Source organism: Patagioenas fasciata, chromosome 12 (genome assembly GCF_037038585.1).
Source record: "Patagioenas fasciata isolate bPatFas1 chromosome 12, bPatFas1.hap1, whole genome shotgun sequence".
Taxonomy (NCBI): Eukaryota; Metazoa; Chordata; class Aves; order Columbiformes; family Columbidae; genus Patagioenas; species Patagioenas fasciata.
Window position 1 is genome coordinate 25,297,232 of NC_092531.1, and position 17,327 is coordinate 25,314,558.

The 17,327-nt window shown below is 46.6% G+C and overlaps 1 protein-coding gene across 1 annotated transcript in view; it reads right to left on the minus strand.

The window, feature by feature from the left end:
• The window catches only part of LOC136106759 (tropomodulin-2), a 30,274-nt gene extending 19,060 nt beyond the window's left edge, over positions 1–11,214 (minus strand). The window contains exons 1-2 of the mRNA XM_065847350.2: positions 11,076–11,214; positions 1,539–1,737 (exon numbers count right to left, since the gene is read on the minus strand). Of these exons, the coding sequence (XP_065703422.1) occupies positions 1,539–1,664 (126 nt within the window). The 5' untranslated portion in view covers positions 1,665–1,737; positions 11,076–11,214. The remainder of the gene's footprint in view (positions 1–1,538; positions 1,738–11,075) is intronic.
• Positions 11,215–17,327: the final 6,113 nt, after the last annotated feature.

A 17,327-nucleotide genomic window follows, 5' to 3' on the forward strand; every position in this document is an offset into this window, starting at 1 on the left:
CGAGATCACAAAGAACAAGATCAGACCCTTTTCTGTTACACATATTATAACCATAGAGTCTGCAGTCCAGGTAAAGAGACCAGGATAAGTTTTCTATAAATTCTCTTCATTTACTCTGTTTCCACCCCCTTTTTCTCTCTCTCTTTTCATTTTTTCAAAAATTCCTTTCATTCTAATGCAGATGTCCCTCGAGCTTCGGAAATGATTGGTACGTGCAGAAAGTAATTGGTGAATTGCGTGGACTTCAGGTATTTAGAGCATGTGGGAAGCGGCAGACAAAGCCTGACTTTAAACATGTAGCTGCGTGAGCATGTGATCGCATCTCTATCCCATCATAGAGGAAGATGCATGAGGCTCCCACATGTCAGTCCAGGAAATCCCAGGGAGGATTACAGGTACCCGGACTTTGCAGTACACGTGCAGCAAAGCCAACGCGCTGGGGTGCCCCGGGGTGCTGCGGAAACGCTCCATCCTTGGCCAGAGCACGAGCAGTAAACCTGATCCGTGGCCAATATCCGCGAACCCTGAGCACACCCAGTGAACTCCGGTCGCTAAACAGTTTATCTGTGCGTGCACAACCGTGCCTGGAGTGCTACAAATGTACTGCACGTATGTATGTAGCCTGGCCGCAAATGCACCATTGCCTGTTTTGTGGGGTTTTTTCTTTGTTTTTAATGTTCTGTATCTCTGAGATGCCAGATATGTGAAAATACCAGAAAATGCGCTGTAGAAGTGGTAGAGCGGCAGTAGCGAGGGAAGAGGCAGCGTGCAGGGAGAGGACAGTAAAGCCCACCCTTAGCTTCCAGATAAATGTGTGCTATAAAACTAGAAGCTTTAATTTATGGTGATTTTTCGAATTCACGTTGTCTCCAGAGTGAGCGGATGTTATCTGCTGGTTTACCTGCCGGTTTTCAACCTCCTCCAGCACTCTGGAAGCTTCTGGGGGAGGTGCAGTCAGAATTTCCAGCACTCCTGTGACTATAAACTCATCATTGTAGGACCAAGCGGTTCCCAGGCCAGAGCTCTTTAAATTCTTTCTGAGAGTGTCTTCAAATATCCAAATTACCCTTGCTCTCTAGAAAATGACAGTTGTGTAGCTGAATCTTAATTTTCTTAATCATGCCTAAATATATTCTCTTCAGCTAAAAATATCTGTGCTGAATGACGGAGTCAACCGATTTCAGAAGTTCAAAAGATCCGATCCTCACAGACTGACTGCTTGCTTGTGTGTTTATCGGTGTGCTCAGAAAGAGCACTCACAAAAAGCTCCTCATCGCGCTGCGGTGTACAAACATCGTTAAAGATTTAAATCGCAGATAAGCTCGTGTTTAATAGAGGTGGCACAGCGAAAGGGCACGCTTGTGAAAAAGCAAGTAGCACATCACAGCAGGAATAAAACCAGGATGTCCCCAGCTGAGCTGCTCCTCCTCTAGGGATGCACTGCACTACTGCAGCGGAATGCAAACATGAAACACTGCGGTAAGTGGCGTTCATAATAGGCAGCTTTGAACTATGATACCCTGGTCCCCATTACCAACCTCAGGATCAAGGTCATCAAGAACATTCTCGAGCTGTTTCAGCTCATCCTCTGAGAGTTTACTGAGTATTTCATCTTCGTTGATATTCTTATATTTCTCCAACTCTTTTCGGAAGGGCAGAGACATGGTTCCCGCTGCACTGCGCGACTGACGCTGCTCCTCAGGGTTTCCACCATCCAGCTTCTTGCACCTTCACTCACTGTCAACAATAAAGCATCACAAGTTATCTCTGTTTAGCTGATATAGTCCTAAAAAGCCCCAATGCTGAGAGCCACGTTTGCAGCAAGATGTCTTGTTTTGGGGTGTGGGAAGCACTGGGGCTGTGGGTGCAGTGGTAGCCAAGGACTAGCAAGGAGGGGTCCGGGGCACTTGGGAGCCTCACGGGTGCAGCGGCAAAGAGCAGCTTTGAGACATAGGTCAGAAAAAACATCGGGAACCTGGCCCTTTCCATAGAGATAAATCTATGTAATTGCTTAGAAACAGCAGCATCTGCTTGTTCTTTTGGCTAAAGGCAGAGGGAAGTGGTAGAATCACAGAAAACAGCCCAACACTGACAAACAGCAAACAAAACGTTATGTCTTGAGCTATTCTGTCTTCTCCCAACTTCGCTGACGGCTGGAAGTTTACCCACATCGTCTTGGCTGGCGTTTTGGTACATTTTGGTTACCCAAGCAGCTTTAGAGCACACTGGTCAGTAGTCTTATTTCAAAATGTTTGCCTACAAATGATAGTGCTTATCATCAAAATAATTCTTGCAGTGGGGATGTGCCACTTGTAGCTCAAAAGCCCCCTGTGAACGAGTTTGCTGCACGGGGCACCTGCAGGCGTTCAAAACACGGTCGTGAAAAAATATTGACTCAGGATTTCATAAACTTCAAGTTTTAAAACTTAAACGTGGTTCATCGTTAGATGATGCAGAGTGATCGCTAACAAGAAAGTGTCATTTGCATGGCCACAATAGTCATTGTCATATCATCTGTCATATGAAGAAGGGCTCTCTGTCTTTGTTCACTCTTTTTTCCCTGTCTAGAGCCAGAATCTGCCTGTAAATGGATGGAGTGAAAGAGAATTAATCTATGATCAGAAACAACATTGGCTGGGGCCTTTCTTGTGCCCCAAGTCTGCCCAGTTTCCCACGCCAGCCCCGAACCGCACAGCGACTTGTGCAGTGTCACAGCTGAGCTTTGGCATTCACGGACGTCAGAGTTACGGTTGACATGGAGCCCAGCCAGCTGGCACCTACATCTGCCTTAGGTACCACCCCAAACCCCGGCTTCCTTTGGCCGGGTCCTTAGCTGCCAGAAGATGGCAAAATCCACACGCGTTCTGAGCTCTGCATGTGAGCTCGACGCCTGGTCTCTATTTTTCTTTTCTTCAAAATCCAGAAGAAAAAGTAGCATTTACTTAGATTCTCTATTAAAATACTAAATATTAAAACATCTCTCGTTTTTCTATTTATCAAAATCAGCAACCTTCTAGAAAGGGAGGAGAACAGTAGGATTACAAATTTGGAAAATGTGGAATTCTATGAATAATGCAAGGCACGATAAGCCTTGATTCAAAACCATTAAATATCCCATTCCAAGAAAAAGCCTTCTTTCCCCTAAACACTCCTAATTTTTCTTTATTACGGATCTGTTTCTTGTCCCCGTTTTCACGGCGTGACATCATTGTCAAGCCATTCCAATTGCCATGACAGAACTCAACTGTTCTCTAAATGGCGAGTCTCTTTTAGAAAGTCGGCCTCTGCTTCACAAAGTTGCAGCAGCTGTGAAACAATCCTACGCTATCAGAATCCTGACACATGCGATGCGTGTGAGAGAGATCCTGGCAAAAATCATCCAAAGAGCTGGGTTTTGGTGTGTGTTTGCTGCTTAAAGAGAACACTAGTTCTACACAGTTTAATTGATGCAATTTGTTACCACAACTACTTGTCAAGTAACAAAAGCATTTTATTTAAAAGTGATAATTGTATTTGCTTAAACTGTAAAACCAAATTCAGCTACGGTACAAGATTTCTGTTCTAAGGCATCTGGCGCCTTCTCTACGTTTCTTTGGGTAAAGTCCTCAAAATGTAACATTTCAGCCAGCAGTCATTAACTGGGCTGAAAAATTCCTTTGAGGGGATTAGAGCTTTTTAAAACTCTATTTAATGGTTTAAATGGTTATTTGATTAGAGTTTAATCGCATCCCTGAAAAGGGCAGGAATGTAATCCCAAGGTTAGGTTAATTAAGTATCATTTGAAAAGTAAGAAGTCGTCGCTGCACGGCTCTGCACGGCTCCCATTGGGGAACACGGCTAAGAATTGTGCTACGGACATCACCAGCCCACCTGTGAACAGCTGGTGGGGGAGGTTTGCAAACTCGGTCTGGGTGCTCACAGGTGGTGAGTGTGGAGTGTGGTTTGTGTGTGCCAGCCGCGTCTGGTGGCTGTGAGCTACCTAAGCGCTCGGCCACGAGGGGATGATGTGCCAGGGGACACTTCCCAGCAGGCGACACTTTTCAGTATTGTAACTGTTTCCTTTGAATTATTAGGAAGAAAACCTATCTATTTGACCATGTGCAACAGGCACACCCAAGGAAAAATATATATCAGTCCAACTTCTCCCATGGCATGAAGCACTATGTTGGATAACGCTTGTTAGATTAGCAGTACATGGAAGAGCTTGAAATCATGCTTTTCTCACATGCATATACTTGCAACAGAAATTCCCTTGACATTTTCCCTTTCACAACTCAATCCCACTCTTCTGTGAGTGACCAAAAGCAGGAGACAGCGCTTAGGGAGTTTCTTTGCCCACAATCCCTGTAAGCGGTGAAGCTTTTCTGGAGCCTGCACCCCGCCAGTGAGAGCTGCACCGCAACGCCCGTCGCTCGCGTTCCAGCTCCGTGTTCTCTGTTGACCTTTTGCCACAACCACATCATCAGCAACCAGGGAACCAGATCAATCCAGCCATTCATCATCCTGCAGGCTGGGAAGGAAGTGCTGAAGCCTTGAGTTCACATACTCTGGAAATTGCTGTCTAATGTGATGATTACAATCTCCACCTTCCTAATTGGATTTCATACTGTTAGTTTTGTGTATGCAAACAGGGCCATATGCTGTCTGTGCAGCTTCTTATTGCAGTTTAACTTTTCTGAGCATGCAGATAACATTTACTTTTTACAGATTATATCTGCTGGATTTTCTTTTCAGGATTCAAAATATGTTTCCAAAGACAAAAAGGGCGTCACTAGTCAGCCTGCATCAAATCCTTACTGCTCTATGTAGTCAGCGCCTGCTGCGCTACAACTCCCCTGTACTTTGCTTGTGTTCCATAAGTACTTTTTGGTTATAATCCTTATCAGCTACTGAAGGGTTTTCTAGAGCAGTGAGGCTGTACTTTCTGCTGCTATCATAACCCTGTTGTAATTTTCTGCTGATGATACTGATAGTTCTTTCTGGGGCAGAATCAGTCCTCTGCTGAATTAATGTTACATGCCAGGGAGATCCCACTTGTGTTTGCTTGCATCCCTTAAGAAGTGTTAGTGTTGGAAGAACCTGAATTACAGAACCTTCTGTGGAGCAGCAGCGACAAAGGCACATCAGGTCCCTCGTGCTTCTAAAGCACAGGTTATGCACCTAGAAAAACATCACGTCCCTGGGGTCCTGCAGAGGTGAGAATTCTGTCATATGGATGATGTGAATCTCCAGCTTTTGATAGTGCGTACAAGCTAAGAATGAAGCTGCATGGCAATGTGAATTTATGATGTAGAAAGCGACGTGCTGAATGGGAAACAATCCAAGAGTGTTCTTTGCATTTCTATAGGAAAGAAAAAACCAACCAAACAAACTTCTTTTATAATCAGATGTAAGAAATTGTTATCACTTTTCCAAATCATGGCAGCTGATGTTTAGAAAGGAAATTGTGGTATCTCCATATCCGCAGAAGTGGATATTTGTGTTTTGAAAAATATTTGTGAAATTCATCTGCAAATGTGGAAAAATTCTCCCCTTTCTTGGAACAGTCTGAAGTCGCTGAACATGACAATAAGAAACAGGTGGAATAAATCCCAAGTTAAACTGATACTGGACCAAATAAATAGGATTGGGGCCACGATGATGAAGTGTTTGTGCAACACAAGCAGATGCTCAGAAGGAGGGTGATCGTCCCGCCCCGCGCGGGCAATGGAGCGCTCCCACCAGCACAGCCCAGCGCCACACAAGGGCCTCTCTGCTGCCCACGAACTGCTATGGAAAGTACAACTGGGCTCTTCAAAGTTGAAACTTAATAAATGTTCCATTATTTGACATATAAATAACGGGGTTTTTTTAATTTTTATACTTAAAAATCAAGACCAATATGTACTTTCTAACCATGAACATAAGGGAGATGTATGCTCAGAGATCATGAGTTTTGGTACAAAATTTCTACCTGGTTTTGAAGTAGGAGGTTCTAGAAAGGAGGCATGAGGGCCAGCACAGCACAGGACTATGACACGAACATACAGTGGAGCATTAGGAAACTGATGGTTTGAGTATATGATGAAAAAGCCATTAGCTACAGGTCCTGATGTAGAGAGAGGCAGTAGACACATCAAATAAACTCACATTGGTAGAAAACGGAAGAGACATCTGTAGAAAAGGATTTGGTGTTCTAGAATCTCCAATTCTTGTGCCTGTTTCCCAAAAAAAAAGACTTCTGAAGAAGTCACAACACAAGGAGCACTGAACTGCTCCAGTTTAGCCACCTTTTCTAACCGTTTCCATGCAGGACGCAGTGTGATCGCTTGGTGGATCAAAGCGCGTTCCCTTCAAAGGGTTCGTGGGGCTGGTCCATGGGCGGGTGTCTCTGGGGCTGATGGAGCAGACTCGGCTGCACGTGGCACTGAGCTCGGGGCGAGCAGTGACACGGCCAAACCTCTTCTGTGCCCAGCCCAGTTTGCCATCTGTTGTTGTACTGTAGCAAAGAATCCTTCCAATTCCCCGTATATTTAAAATGCTGCTTTTCTCCAGGGCTAATGTAGGGTTATTCCACATTCTGTTCCTAGTAACTGGTTTAGTCCCATATAGAAGCTGGTAAATATTTAACAGTTATGTTGTCATAATATTAGACTAGGCCTGAACGTTTATGGTAATCATTCCGTGATCAGAAACTCCATAACTGGGTGAGCCTTTCTGAACCTCATTAATGCTTATGCTGCTCTGTAGTTTACGTTACGATTGGCTTCTCTACTGAGGAATTGACAACCATAAAATGTGAATCATCAATTCATTTTAATGGGAGTTCAATCATGCCCTTTGTAAGAAAATAACCATCATGTATATTGCAAAATTCTCCATATGAATGTACTGTTATTTATAGAAGATATAAAGGGATGTACTCCCTTTGATTCCAACAACACGAAAGGTTTTTAACTGGCGATTAAAGAAAGATGAAACACTAATGATGCAGAATAAAGTTATATAATACCTAATTTCTGATTGTTTCTAAAATAACATTAGTGGTATTATTTATGGCCATTCAAAACATGAAACCAAGTCCTGGGAAAGAAGCAGATTACAGTGCCTGATGAATTTATAACCTGTTTCTGGGTATCATCATAGTTTTAGATCATAATCACCTGATTTGTTTCTATACAAAAAAAACCATACTAATTATACAGTGATCATATGATGATTTAAGCCAGTCTTGCTTAAAAAAGCAACCTCTAAATCACCCAGTTTCTACCTACAGAAGAGGATGACAGAACAGACGAAGCGTTACAGATATGAGTGGAATTGTGTATGGTGCTCTGAGTCTCCAGGGACGCCCCCAGTATAGGAAATGGAAAAGCCCAGAGAGACCTGTCCATCTGTCCTGTGTCCTGCGGGAGAGGCTCCCCTTGCTTTTAGAGCAGTTTAGTTATAAAATAACAAAGCAACCATCTTCTATTTCTGCTCCTTGCAACTGGTGGCTTTGTGGAACTGGAAGGCAGGTTTCTTCCATCTTCAGAACTTCAGTGGTTATTTGAAAATCCACGCAAGGTTCATTAGCTTTCCTCAAATAAAACCATGACATAGATACTGTCTGAAACTGAGGGTGGTGTTGCTAGGCTGAAAATCCTGGAGAGCACAGTATTTTTATACAGATAGAATGGACTATGAAATGGCAGCTCCACCCACAATTCGTCACCTGTCAGCTTCAGCTCTGACGTGAGCAGCAGCACCCTGCGCGGAGCCGCTCCACTGGCAGCTGACTGACAGGCCCTCGGATAAGACTTAGCATCACGATTGACTGGCACTGTCAGTAGTGATGCTGATCAGTGTTCTAAGTGATAGTGTAAGTGCCCGTTTGGTGGCAACTGGGAGAAAACAGCCTCATTATTTTCTGTGGGGCACCAATGGTATTTGAACCCCTTTCAGTAACTACGAGCGTGTGCAGGTTTGACTGTACATGCCCCCAGCCCAGTGACACAGCAGCCCATTGCTATGTGGTCCCTGGATGAACATGGACGAATCGGTTCCTACATCATGCACGTTACAGTAATAGCTGTGACATTCACAACATGGGGTCTTCATCCAGTTCAGTCTCCCAGATTTCGTGTTGTGTAAGGAATTGTAGTTCTTGTGATCGGCACATCTACCACGGCTGCAAAGCAAAGCTGGTGTTGGGGTACGAATTAAAGGCATCCTCAGGGAGCCAAAGGCCAGGTTCTGATATCCTCATTGATCGATCATATTTATGTGGAACCAACTGTTGTGGTGCCTTAAACACCATCAGCCACCTGAGAGCCCCCACTTCACTGTCCTGCCAGGGAAAGAAATGCCTTGTTCGAGGTCAAATGGAAGGTTTGTGGCAAGAGAAGGGACTGAACCATCTGCCAGGCAAACATGGGACAGCTTGTCCTTTGGCTATGGGTCTATGGACAGTCCCATTCAATTAAGTGGATCTTTTAAATGAATAACATACAACAAGTGAAAACACAGCAGAGAGAGAACCAAAGGCTGGGTTAAGAGCTTATGCTACTCATTGCAGAACCATAATTCTTAATAATTATCAGTGCTAGATAAGTTATTAAAAAACTCTTTTTGCTTCTTTCCTAAGCTGTTTTTTTCTTCTTATGATGTACAGAGACATCATAACTACCTATTTTTTCTGCATTCTAGCTGTAAACCAAAGCCAGAAACCATCTGCGATGTGAACATCTTGATAGCTGAAACAATAAATAGGAGAAAGAATTGTACCTGGAAATAGATTTTTTATTTTTCCAACAAAATAGGTCAGACCAGCCCTGGAAAAGACAACACTAGGGTTTGTTTTTCACATGTTGGAAACATCAATAGGAAAAAAGGCTACTGGGTAATAGTAACAAAAGCATCATTCTACCTGCACTGGTAGCAAATGGTGTGCTACCTTTTTTGTCACTGCTGTCCTCAGATTTCCCTATGCTAGAACGGCAGCTGGAGCTCCAGACCCAGCTGTTCCTTGCAACACTCCTTGTAAAGAAGGACTTAAAAAACAAGCTTACAGATTTCTGTGGCACCAAATAATGATCACCAGGCTCCACTGCCAAACAGAAGCCACTGCAGTGCTTGTGTGTTACGGTCAGCAAACACAACGTACGCGTTCACCCATGGGCACGTACACATGGCTACAGGATGCTGGTACCTGGCACCTCTCAGAGCAAATCCCTGCACGGACACACGGCCTCAGGCTACAGGACACTCAGTCACAGGAGGACATCAGGCTAGGACATTCAGTAACTTAGGAATGCTACTAAAACAACCCCTAGAGCAGATTAATGACAACAGAAATGCATAGACATTGTTTGCCAGAAGTTGTAAAGTGGTGGAAGTAATAATAGATTGGGGAAGGAAGAAAAGTTGTGTAATGAGAGAGCAAAGTGCATCATTTTGAACCAAATTGTTCAGATTATCGAGATGAGAGAAGCTACTGACTAAGTTCACACAAATCCAACCAAGCTAGATGAATGGGAGAAAAGATACATATGGAATTTAGGTTGGCAAAGCCACTAAAATTACTCACATAACCTTCTTCATTTTTTACATAGTGGTAAAAATTTAAAAACATAAATATTCTGAAAGCCAGTTAAAAGCTGCACAGTATAGAGCACCACAGCAAAGGCAGACGGTCTATCAGATAGCAAATGGGTGCAGAATAATGTGCAAAAGACTGTAGCATCATGAGTGAGACACCTCCGCACCTCCCTGCGTTTGAGTTCGTTATTCTATTCATTGTACCCTCGCAAGGCCTCGGGAGACGCGGTGCCTGCAGCACTAGGCCGGTTGGTCCCAGGTGTTCCTCTCCCGTTACGTGTTCTGTCTCCAGAGCGGAGGGCAGGACAGAGGAAGCTCAAGGACAATTTCCGAGAATAATCAGTTAAAGAAAAGCCTTGGTACGAGAAGAAATTGAAAGACCGCACCTGTTTACTACAAATACACCACTCAAGTAACTGGCTGAAGACTTCCCCTCCACTAAATGTTTCCAAATGATACACTGTATCATTCTTTGTATAAAATATTATTATTTCTTCCAACTGTTTATAAACTGTTCTTTTAAATTGATACATTTCCGAGTTTGTTTCATGGTTAATGATGTTACAATGTGTTTTCCTTAAGTTTATGTTTCTCCTAAGCTCAGGGTGGTCATGCCAAACTAACCAGTTTTCACTTATTTTTCATTGTTACACTCGTCAGATTTCTCTACACGTTTCTCATTGATCAACTGTGGATTTTTACTCTGGCAAAAAAACCCTCCCCCAGAGCTTCCATCAAAGCAAAACCCCTTGAATTAGCAGAGGCCCACTCTGATCATTTTGTAATCAGAAGATGACAAAACAGCACGTGTGGTATCTAACGCCAACGTGCAGGTTTTGGGGCTACATTTTGCTGATGGAGAGCTTGGAAATGTTACTAAATCCGCACCCCGTTCTGAGGCGGTCACTGCTGCGTATATTCTGCCCTGCTCGCCGGCAGCGCAGCACAGCACAGCACAGCACAGCACAGCACAGCACAGCACAGCACAGCACAGCACAGCACAGCACAGCACAGCACCGCCGGCCTCCATCGGCCCTGCCGTGCTGCTGACACACAGCGCATGAGATCTCTGAGACAGCTCATCTTCACTTACAAAAATACCTGCTCTCCATATTTTATTAAATTGCTTCACCTAATTTTTGTCATTTAACGGGTGCCACAAAGGATGCCAGCGCATCGCATCAATGCGCACGCATTCCCGGTGAGGCGCGCTGTCATAAACAAGCCGGCGGGCAGGGAGCGGCACTCCGCGCCCCGCGGGAGCCCCGGGCGCGGCGAGGCCGCCCGGCCGAGCCCGCCGGTGCCCACCCGCCGGGGGCGGTGTCCAGCGCTCTGTGCCCGGCGCCGGGCGGCGGTCGGAGCCAGCCGAGGCCCCGCGCCGGGGATGCTCCGCCGCCCTCCGCCGCGCCTCCCGCCCGCTCCGCACCGCGGTGCGCGGAGCCCCGCGGAGCCGCCACCCGCCCCGGCCCCGCGGGCCGTGCCCCAGCCGCTCCCCCGGCCCCGGCCCGCCGTCTTACCCGCCGTGGGGCCGGCCCTCGCCGCCTGCGCGCCCCTCCGCGCCCGAGCCCGGCGCCGCCTCGCGGCTGCGCGCCCCTCCGCGCCCCGAGCCCGGCGGCGGCGGCGGCAGGTGGGTGCCCGGCGCGGCGGCTGCGCACCGCGGCCCCTGCCCTGCCGGGCACGCTGGGACTCGTAGTCCGGCAGCCGCCGCGGGGTCCGCGGGCCCCGGCAGCAGCAGCACGGCCAGCCCCAGGCAGCCCCACCCAGCCCCACCCAGCCCCAGGCAGCCCCTGCCCACCCGCGGGCAGCACCAGCCCCAGCATCACCGACCTCACCAGCACATCCCTCCCACCCTCACCGGGTCACCCCATGGCCCCCCTGTCCTCCCTCACCCTGTTCCATTTCTTTCTGTCTTAAGTCTGCAGGTTAAGTCCTACCTAACTCCTATCCAGACCAGGTTTATCGCACCTCGACTTTGACTTGGCATGAGGTAGCCTCAGCCTCACCCCTTCCCTGTGCAGCCCCCTCTGTGGAAAGCATGAAAGCAGACTGTGCTGAGGCTCGGCTGCTGGGCTAACTGCAGTCATCGCCCCTGCCCTCTGCGCACCTCTGAGCAGTTGAGCGTGCAGTCGCCGCATGTGGGTGCATGGCCTCGGCAGATACGTTGGACATTTCTGGGTGCACATGTAGGCAGCTGGCCCTGCAGTGCACGCTTTGCTCCTCTCGCACACCCTCTGCAAACTGGCCCGCAGCTGAACCAGCCAAATGGGTCCCACGGGAGCAGTGGCTGCTGGCCCTCACCCTGCACCAAGACGTGGCGCTCCAGGGAGCCCGTTCTGGAGCAAAGGGTGCTGGCCCCTGCCCAAAGAGGCTGCCCGGGCTGCAGCCAGGGCGCAGGACACAGGCTGGAGGAGAGGGACGCGGTGTCTCCATAAGGATTCAGAGGGATCTCTGGGGGTCTCACCTGGAGGCTGTAAGGGCAGGAGCATCTCTGGGTCCCCTCTCCATTCAGGAAGGACAAGTCACTACTCTGGCACTTCCCAAGAGCTTTGGCTGTATCATAGTGCAGTGAGGCTATGGTGTTACAGTGGGGTCAAAACCTCCCAGAAAAAACGTGTTGATCTTAACAGAGAATATAAGAAAAGATTGTTTTAATGCTTTTCCTCTCTTCTTTTAATTAATTTTGATGATTTAATTTAGATTCATGCTTTTATTCTAAAGTTAACTGCTATTTGAGGTCATATATAATATGTAATAAATCTGAATGTACTGCCTGTAATCAAGTATGTCTGTAAGTTTAATTGATCTTGTTGCCTTCATTAGACAGCATGCTTTAGCTGAACTGAGGCCCTTGGTTCTGAGCACTAAGTGATGCGTCACTGGCAGCAGAAAAGCTATTCCTGTGATTAAAATTTCTCTAAGTTTCATGACATGTTGGCAGGAAAACAAGACATTACCTGGTTAAGAAGCAGATGCTGCAACAGAGATTAATTTTCCAATTTTTTTAAAAAGTGCAACTAGATAGTGCCAAACACTTCAGGCATCTGTAGCAGGACTTACAGCAGAAAACTCAGACTCATTTCAGGGACTGAAAGGTTAATTTGGGCATTTTGCTGCTGCTGTTCAGGAAAACACCTGTATCCACAAGAATGTGCAGAAAGCACAAAGGTGCTCCAAAACTGCAACTATCTAATTGGAGCCTCCTTGCCTCAAATGTCTAATGAAACATGATGTTCATCCATAAGTTGGCAAAGCTTTTGCTGAACATCCAAAATGTTGTCAGATCAACAGAAATGGAAAAGGAGCACATCTGTTTATCCCACAATCTTCCCCTCTCTCTGCCTTTGAGCATTCAGAGAAAACAGGGCTGGCAGCCCTGGTTTTGTTTGGTTGGCACCAGGAGCATCAGGGAAGCTGAACCGCAGTGCGTTGACACCAGCTGCTCAGCAATGGGGGGGTCGGGCTGCGGATCCATCGCTTGGTTTGGTGGTGGGGTTGAAGCTCCACTGCACACGGGGCCGATTCAGACACGAGACTGAGAAACATGGATTCAATTCTTAACACTGATTAAATTCGCTTTCGGTGTTTAATCCTGGTCTGTAGGATCAGGGGTTGAATGAGTTACTCAAATTGTAATTACACAAACACTGGGAAAGGGAAATGTGCAATATCAACAAAGAGCGAAAGTTAACATTGGGTTGTTTGTTTTTTTGATAAACTTCTGCAAGTTTTTCACTCGGATTTTCCTGTCACACCTTAAAATATATTTGCTAAGTTGGAACTCTGTCTCAGTTGATCTGAATGGGAAGAACCCCTCCCATGCTGACTTTTCCATTCGCAGTTCCCTTGTATTTGCTGACCAACTCACTTCACTGGTTTCTGTTTGAAATGTAACAATCTGAGAGCTCTGCAGGGAGCACAGTTTGGCTGGAGTCGCGGTTCTTCTCTTTGGCTGTGGTTTCATGTTTCTTTCTTCCTTTTGCCTCATGTATAGAACTTGCAAACAAAAAATCAGAAACACAATCAGTCTTTGTCTAAGAAAAGATACAGGTCACCTGTATTCATGAGACATACAGACAAAAATACACTTGATAAATATGTTAAATGAAGGTGTACACAAGAGCATACCCACATGTATACGAATGGCAGTCTCCTTAAATCACAGAATACAAAGTAAACCTTATCAGACTTCAGTCTGTTGTACAGTGTGCTCTAAATAATTTTCCATTTTTCCCAAACTGCAGAATTGAAAGACAAAAGTACACAATGCACTTCACAAATGGAGAATGCATCGCTTGCATGGGATGTACCTGCTGGGACGCATTTACATCGCACGGCTGTGACCGCCTGCACTGACTGCATCTCCTGTGCATGGGGCTTCACAGACCCTGAAAGCACATCTAGACGTGCAGGGTAAGGCTCCAACCAGCTCTGTCCTTTTTCTCTGGTAGGAATCTTGCATAACATTTTGTCCATCTGGCTTTTTATTTATTTATGGTTTAAGTCGCCTTGTTGAAAGAGGTGCAGTGGTAGAGTTAACACCCTAAGGATACAACATACATGGGGAAAACTACTCTAGAAAAAAGATTGCTGCCCTCTGAGGGTCACTTTCAATAGCGAGCGGTCCGATGGGTCCCCAGCAGGAGCATTTTGTGGCTCTGCGTGTCCTTTGAGCCGGGCAGGTTTGGTTCGGAGCGGCTGCACTGTGAGGTTTGGCGTTTCCAGCACTGCCGGGCTGAGCTCGGCGCCAGAGCCTGCACCCAGAGGCCAGGCTCTTTTACTGAGCTATTTGTATCTGAAATGTGGTCAGTTGCTTTAAATTGTTTGTTATATTTTTTTTAATAAAACAGCAGAGGAGCCATTGCGATTTTTTAATCTGTTTTCCTTATAGCACAGCTTGTAAGACTTTGCTTAATGAATTCCTGTCGAGCTGGAGCTTGTCTTTTAGACAAACATCTGGCCTTGATTACTGCATTGTGCATGTTTTGATCTCTTCCCTTAAAGACCAGCTGTTGATCAAATTCAGCGAACTGTAGATAAAACCCCTTGGTTCAATGCCTGATCAGCAAATCTTGGACCTAGAGATCAAATTTTACTCTAATTCACATGTGAAATTACTGAGTTGCTGTGACACTTGCCGAAATGTTTTTGGTATATAGTCAGCCCCAGTTTGTAAAAACCTGGAGGTTCAGGCCTTAAAATTCCGGCCAGCAGCATTTCAAGTGGACAAACCCCAACTGTATTTAGGCTGGAATTTTTAAATTGCATTGGTTTGGCAGAAAATAGGATTTTCTTGGACTATTTTATATGGCAGAGTACAGCAATACATTAAGGAACACCAACTTCGAGTCACCTGTTATTTCACCCAGACTTGATTTGTGTGAAACCCTCCTATATCCACAGTACTCTGAGTCCTGGAGAAACGCATTCAGATTCGGACACTGCGCTTGCTGTGGTAATAACAGTAATACCAAATACCTCATCTGTACCGATTAATTTGCAGCAGTACAGGCTACACAACTTCTGCTCCATCCACTGAGATACGGTGGCTCCTCCAGCCCCATCTGTGCTGTCTGCTGGCATGAGGAGGCTTTGGAGGCACAGGGCAGCTCTCTGCCTCCTTCGACCTGTCCTGATTGGGGTGGTTTGCTCCTCAGAAGGGAGCAGGACCTGATGGATGCTGTCCTCTCTTCACTGGCTCTGCTAATGGTAAAGATCTTCCTGCTCCATCTCTGTCTCCATGAAGGCATCTGCAGCACAGGTTGTTCAGTGTTGGGTTTCCTTCTTTCCCTAAGGAGCCTGAGCCCCAAAGTCAGATAAAGACCCTCTGTAGCTGACCAGTATGCACTGGGGATGTTTCTCTTAGCACATGTTTCTTTCATACAGCCAGTTCACAGTGGATTTGATCATTTTGGATATGTCTAAACTGCCTTAATGGTGCAGTTGAGAAACAAGGCCCTGTGCAGCGTGTCCCAGGTGCTGGGCAGAGCGCGTTGGACAGCGAGTGGCTCCTGCAGACGGGGCTGAGGATGCTGAGAGTCTGGCAGTGGGTGCTGGAGCTTGTCTCCAGGCACCCCGGCAGGCTGGCCATCTGCACCGAGAGGACAAAACTCCAGAACACGTAGGTAGCTTCCCCTGTGGCCTCCTGCCACAGGCGGTGTAAGCCAGCGCACTCATGGGAACGTGCTCGGTTAACCCTTCATGTCAGAAGAGAAAATTCTCAAAGCATTAGTGTCTCGAGGGAACCAGGACTGAACCGTGCCCTTCTCTGCTGACACTGGAAGGAACACAATTTCCTTACTCATAATTTGCTTCAGTCTGAGTTTGGCCACTCTCATTTTCATAAGATAGAAGGTCCAAGCATTGCTTTTTGTCATCATCTAGTTTGCTGACAGTATCCTTCCTGTCTCTATCCTGTGTGAATTCCCCAACCAGGAAGACATTTGTGTCTCAGGCCATATATATGGAAACAACCTTTTTCATTTGTACCACATCAGCACTGTAGAAAGTAAATATATTAGATGTATTATGATTTAATCAGTTTAGGATTATGTCTGAGGCTTTGGATGTCCCTTTCCTGCCGTGTGCAGCTCAGCTCAGTGAATCACAGTGAGGATGCTTCGTGCCGTGTCGCTCTTGCTTTGCACGTGCATCATTTCAGCACTAGCGGAAGTTCCTCTGCTGTCCGGGTCTTCCATGTCCCTTGAGGTTTCGTATTTGCAACACTTCCCTCACCCATCTACGATTGCTTTAAATTATATTGCAGCCTTTGAAAAAGAAATCCCTCTGCTAATCCTTCTGAGAACATTATGTTTGCCCTCTGACACACGCATTGGTCTGCCAGCTTGGAAAACACCAGCCTTCTAATGACTAGAGGATTATAAATCTATTACTGAGCATCTGCAGAAGTGCTCTTGTGGTTATAAAGATGGCTCTTCGTTCACCCCAGGCTCGGTGCCAGGAGGGCTCCGCGTGGCCTGGTGGGTCTCCTGCCTCCAGCACCGAACAAGTGAGGATGTCACAGCGATGAGCAGGCGGCTCCATCACCTGCCGACCGCTCCCAGCCTCCTCCTCCACACACACAGGGAGCGTCTGTCTTGGACGCAAAGAACACTGGACTCTTCTATTTCAAGTTTGCACAATTCTCATTTTGATGTAAGTTATCAGGTTAACTTCTGTCTCTGTTAAAGTTAATAAGAGCCTTGCTAATGACTTCAGCACAGCCAGGACTTGTCAAAATATCCTTAATTAATGTATTAATTGTAAGTTACTAGAATTTTAAATAACCTCCATATTAAATGAAATGGGTTACGTATGATACCTTACAATCTATGTATCTTCAGAAGTGAAATCTTGGCAGCAGACAGCAGAACTCACACTGATGCCAGTGGGGACAGCAATTCACCCCCACTTTCTTTTCCCAAATCTGCCAAGTGTTTCCAGTGGCTCTGAACAGATCGGCGTGTCGGCATCGCCTGCCGTGTGAAGCAGGGATCACTTTTCCTGGGTCACAGCAGCACTGCAGAGCCCTCGACACCTGGAAAACCCTTCGAGGTTGCGACTGCCACCACTGTGCTGGCGATTACTGGTTATTATTTTCATGCGGGGATGGCAGCGTCTACCAGGGAGGTTGCTCAGCGGTTCCATCGCTTTGCTGAAATGCGGCCGCTCAGTGCGCGCAGCTCTGCCGGGGTCCGCCCGCCCGGCAGCGCACCCGCCGCGCCCCGCATGCGCGCTCTCGGGCGCCGCGCCCGCACTACAGCTCCCGCCGT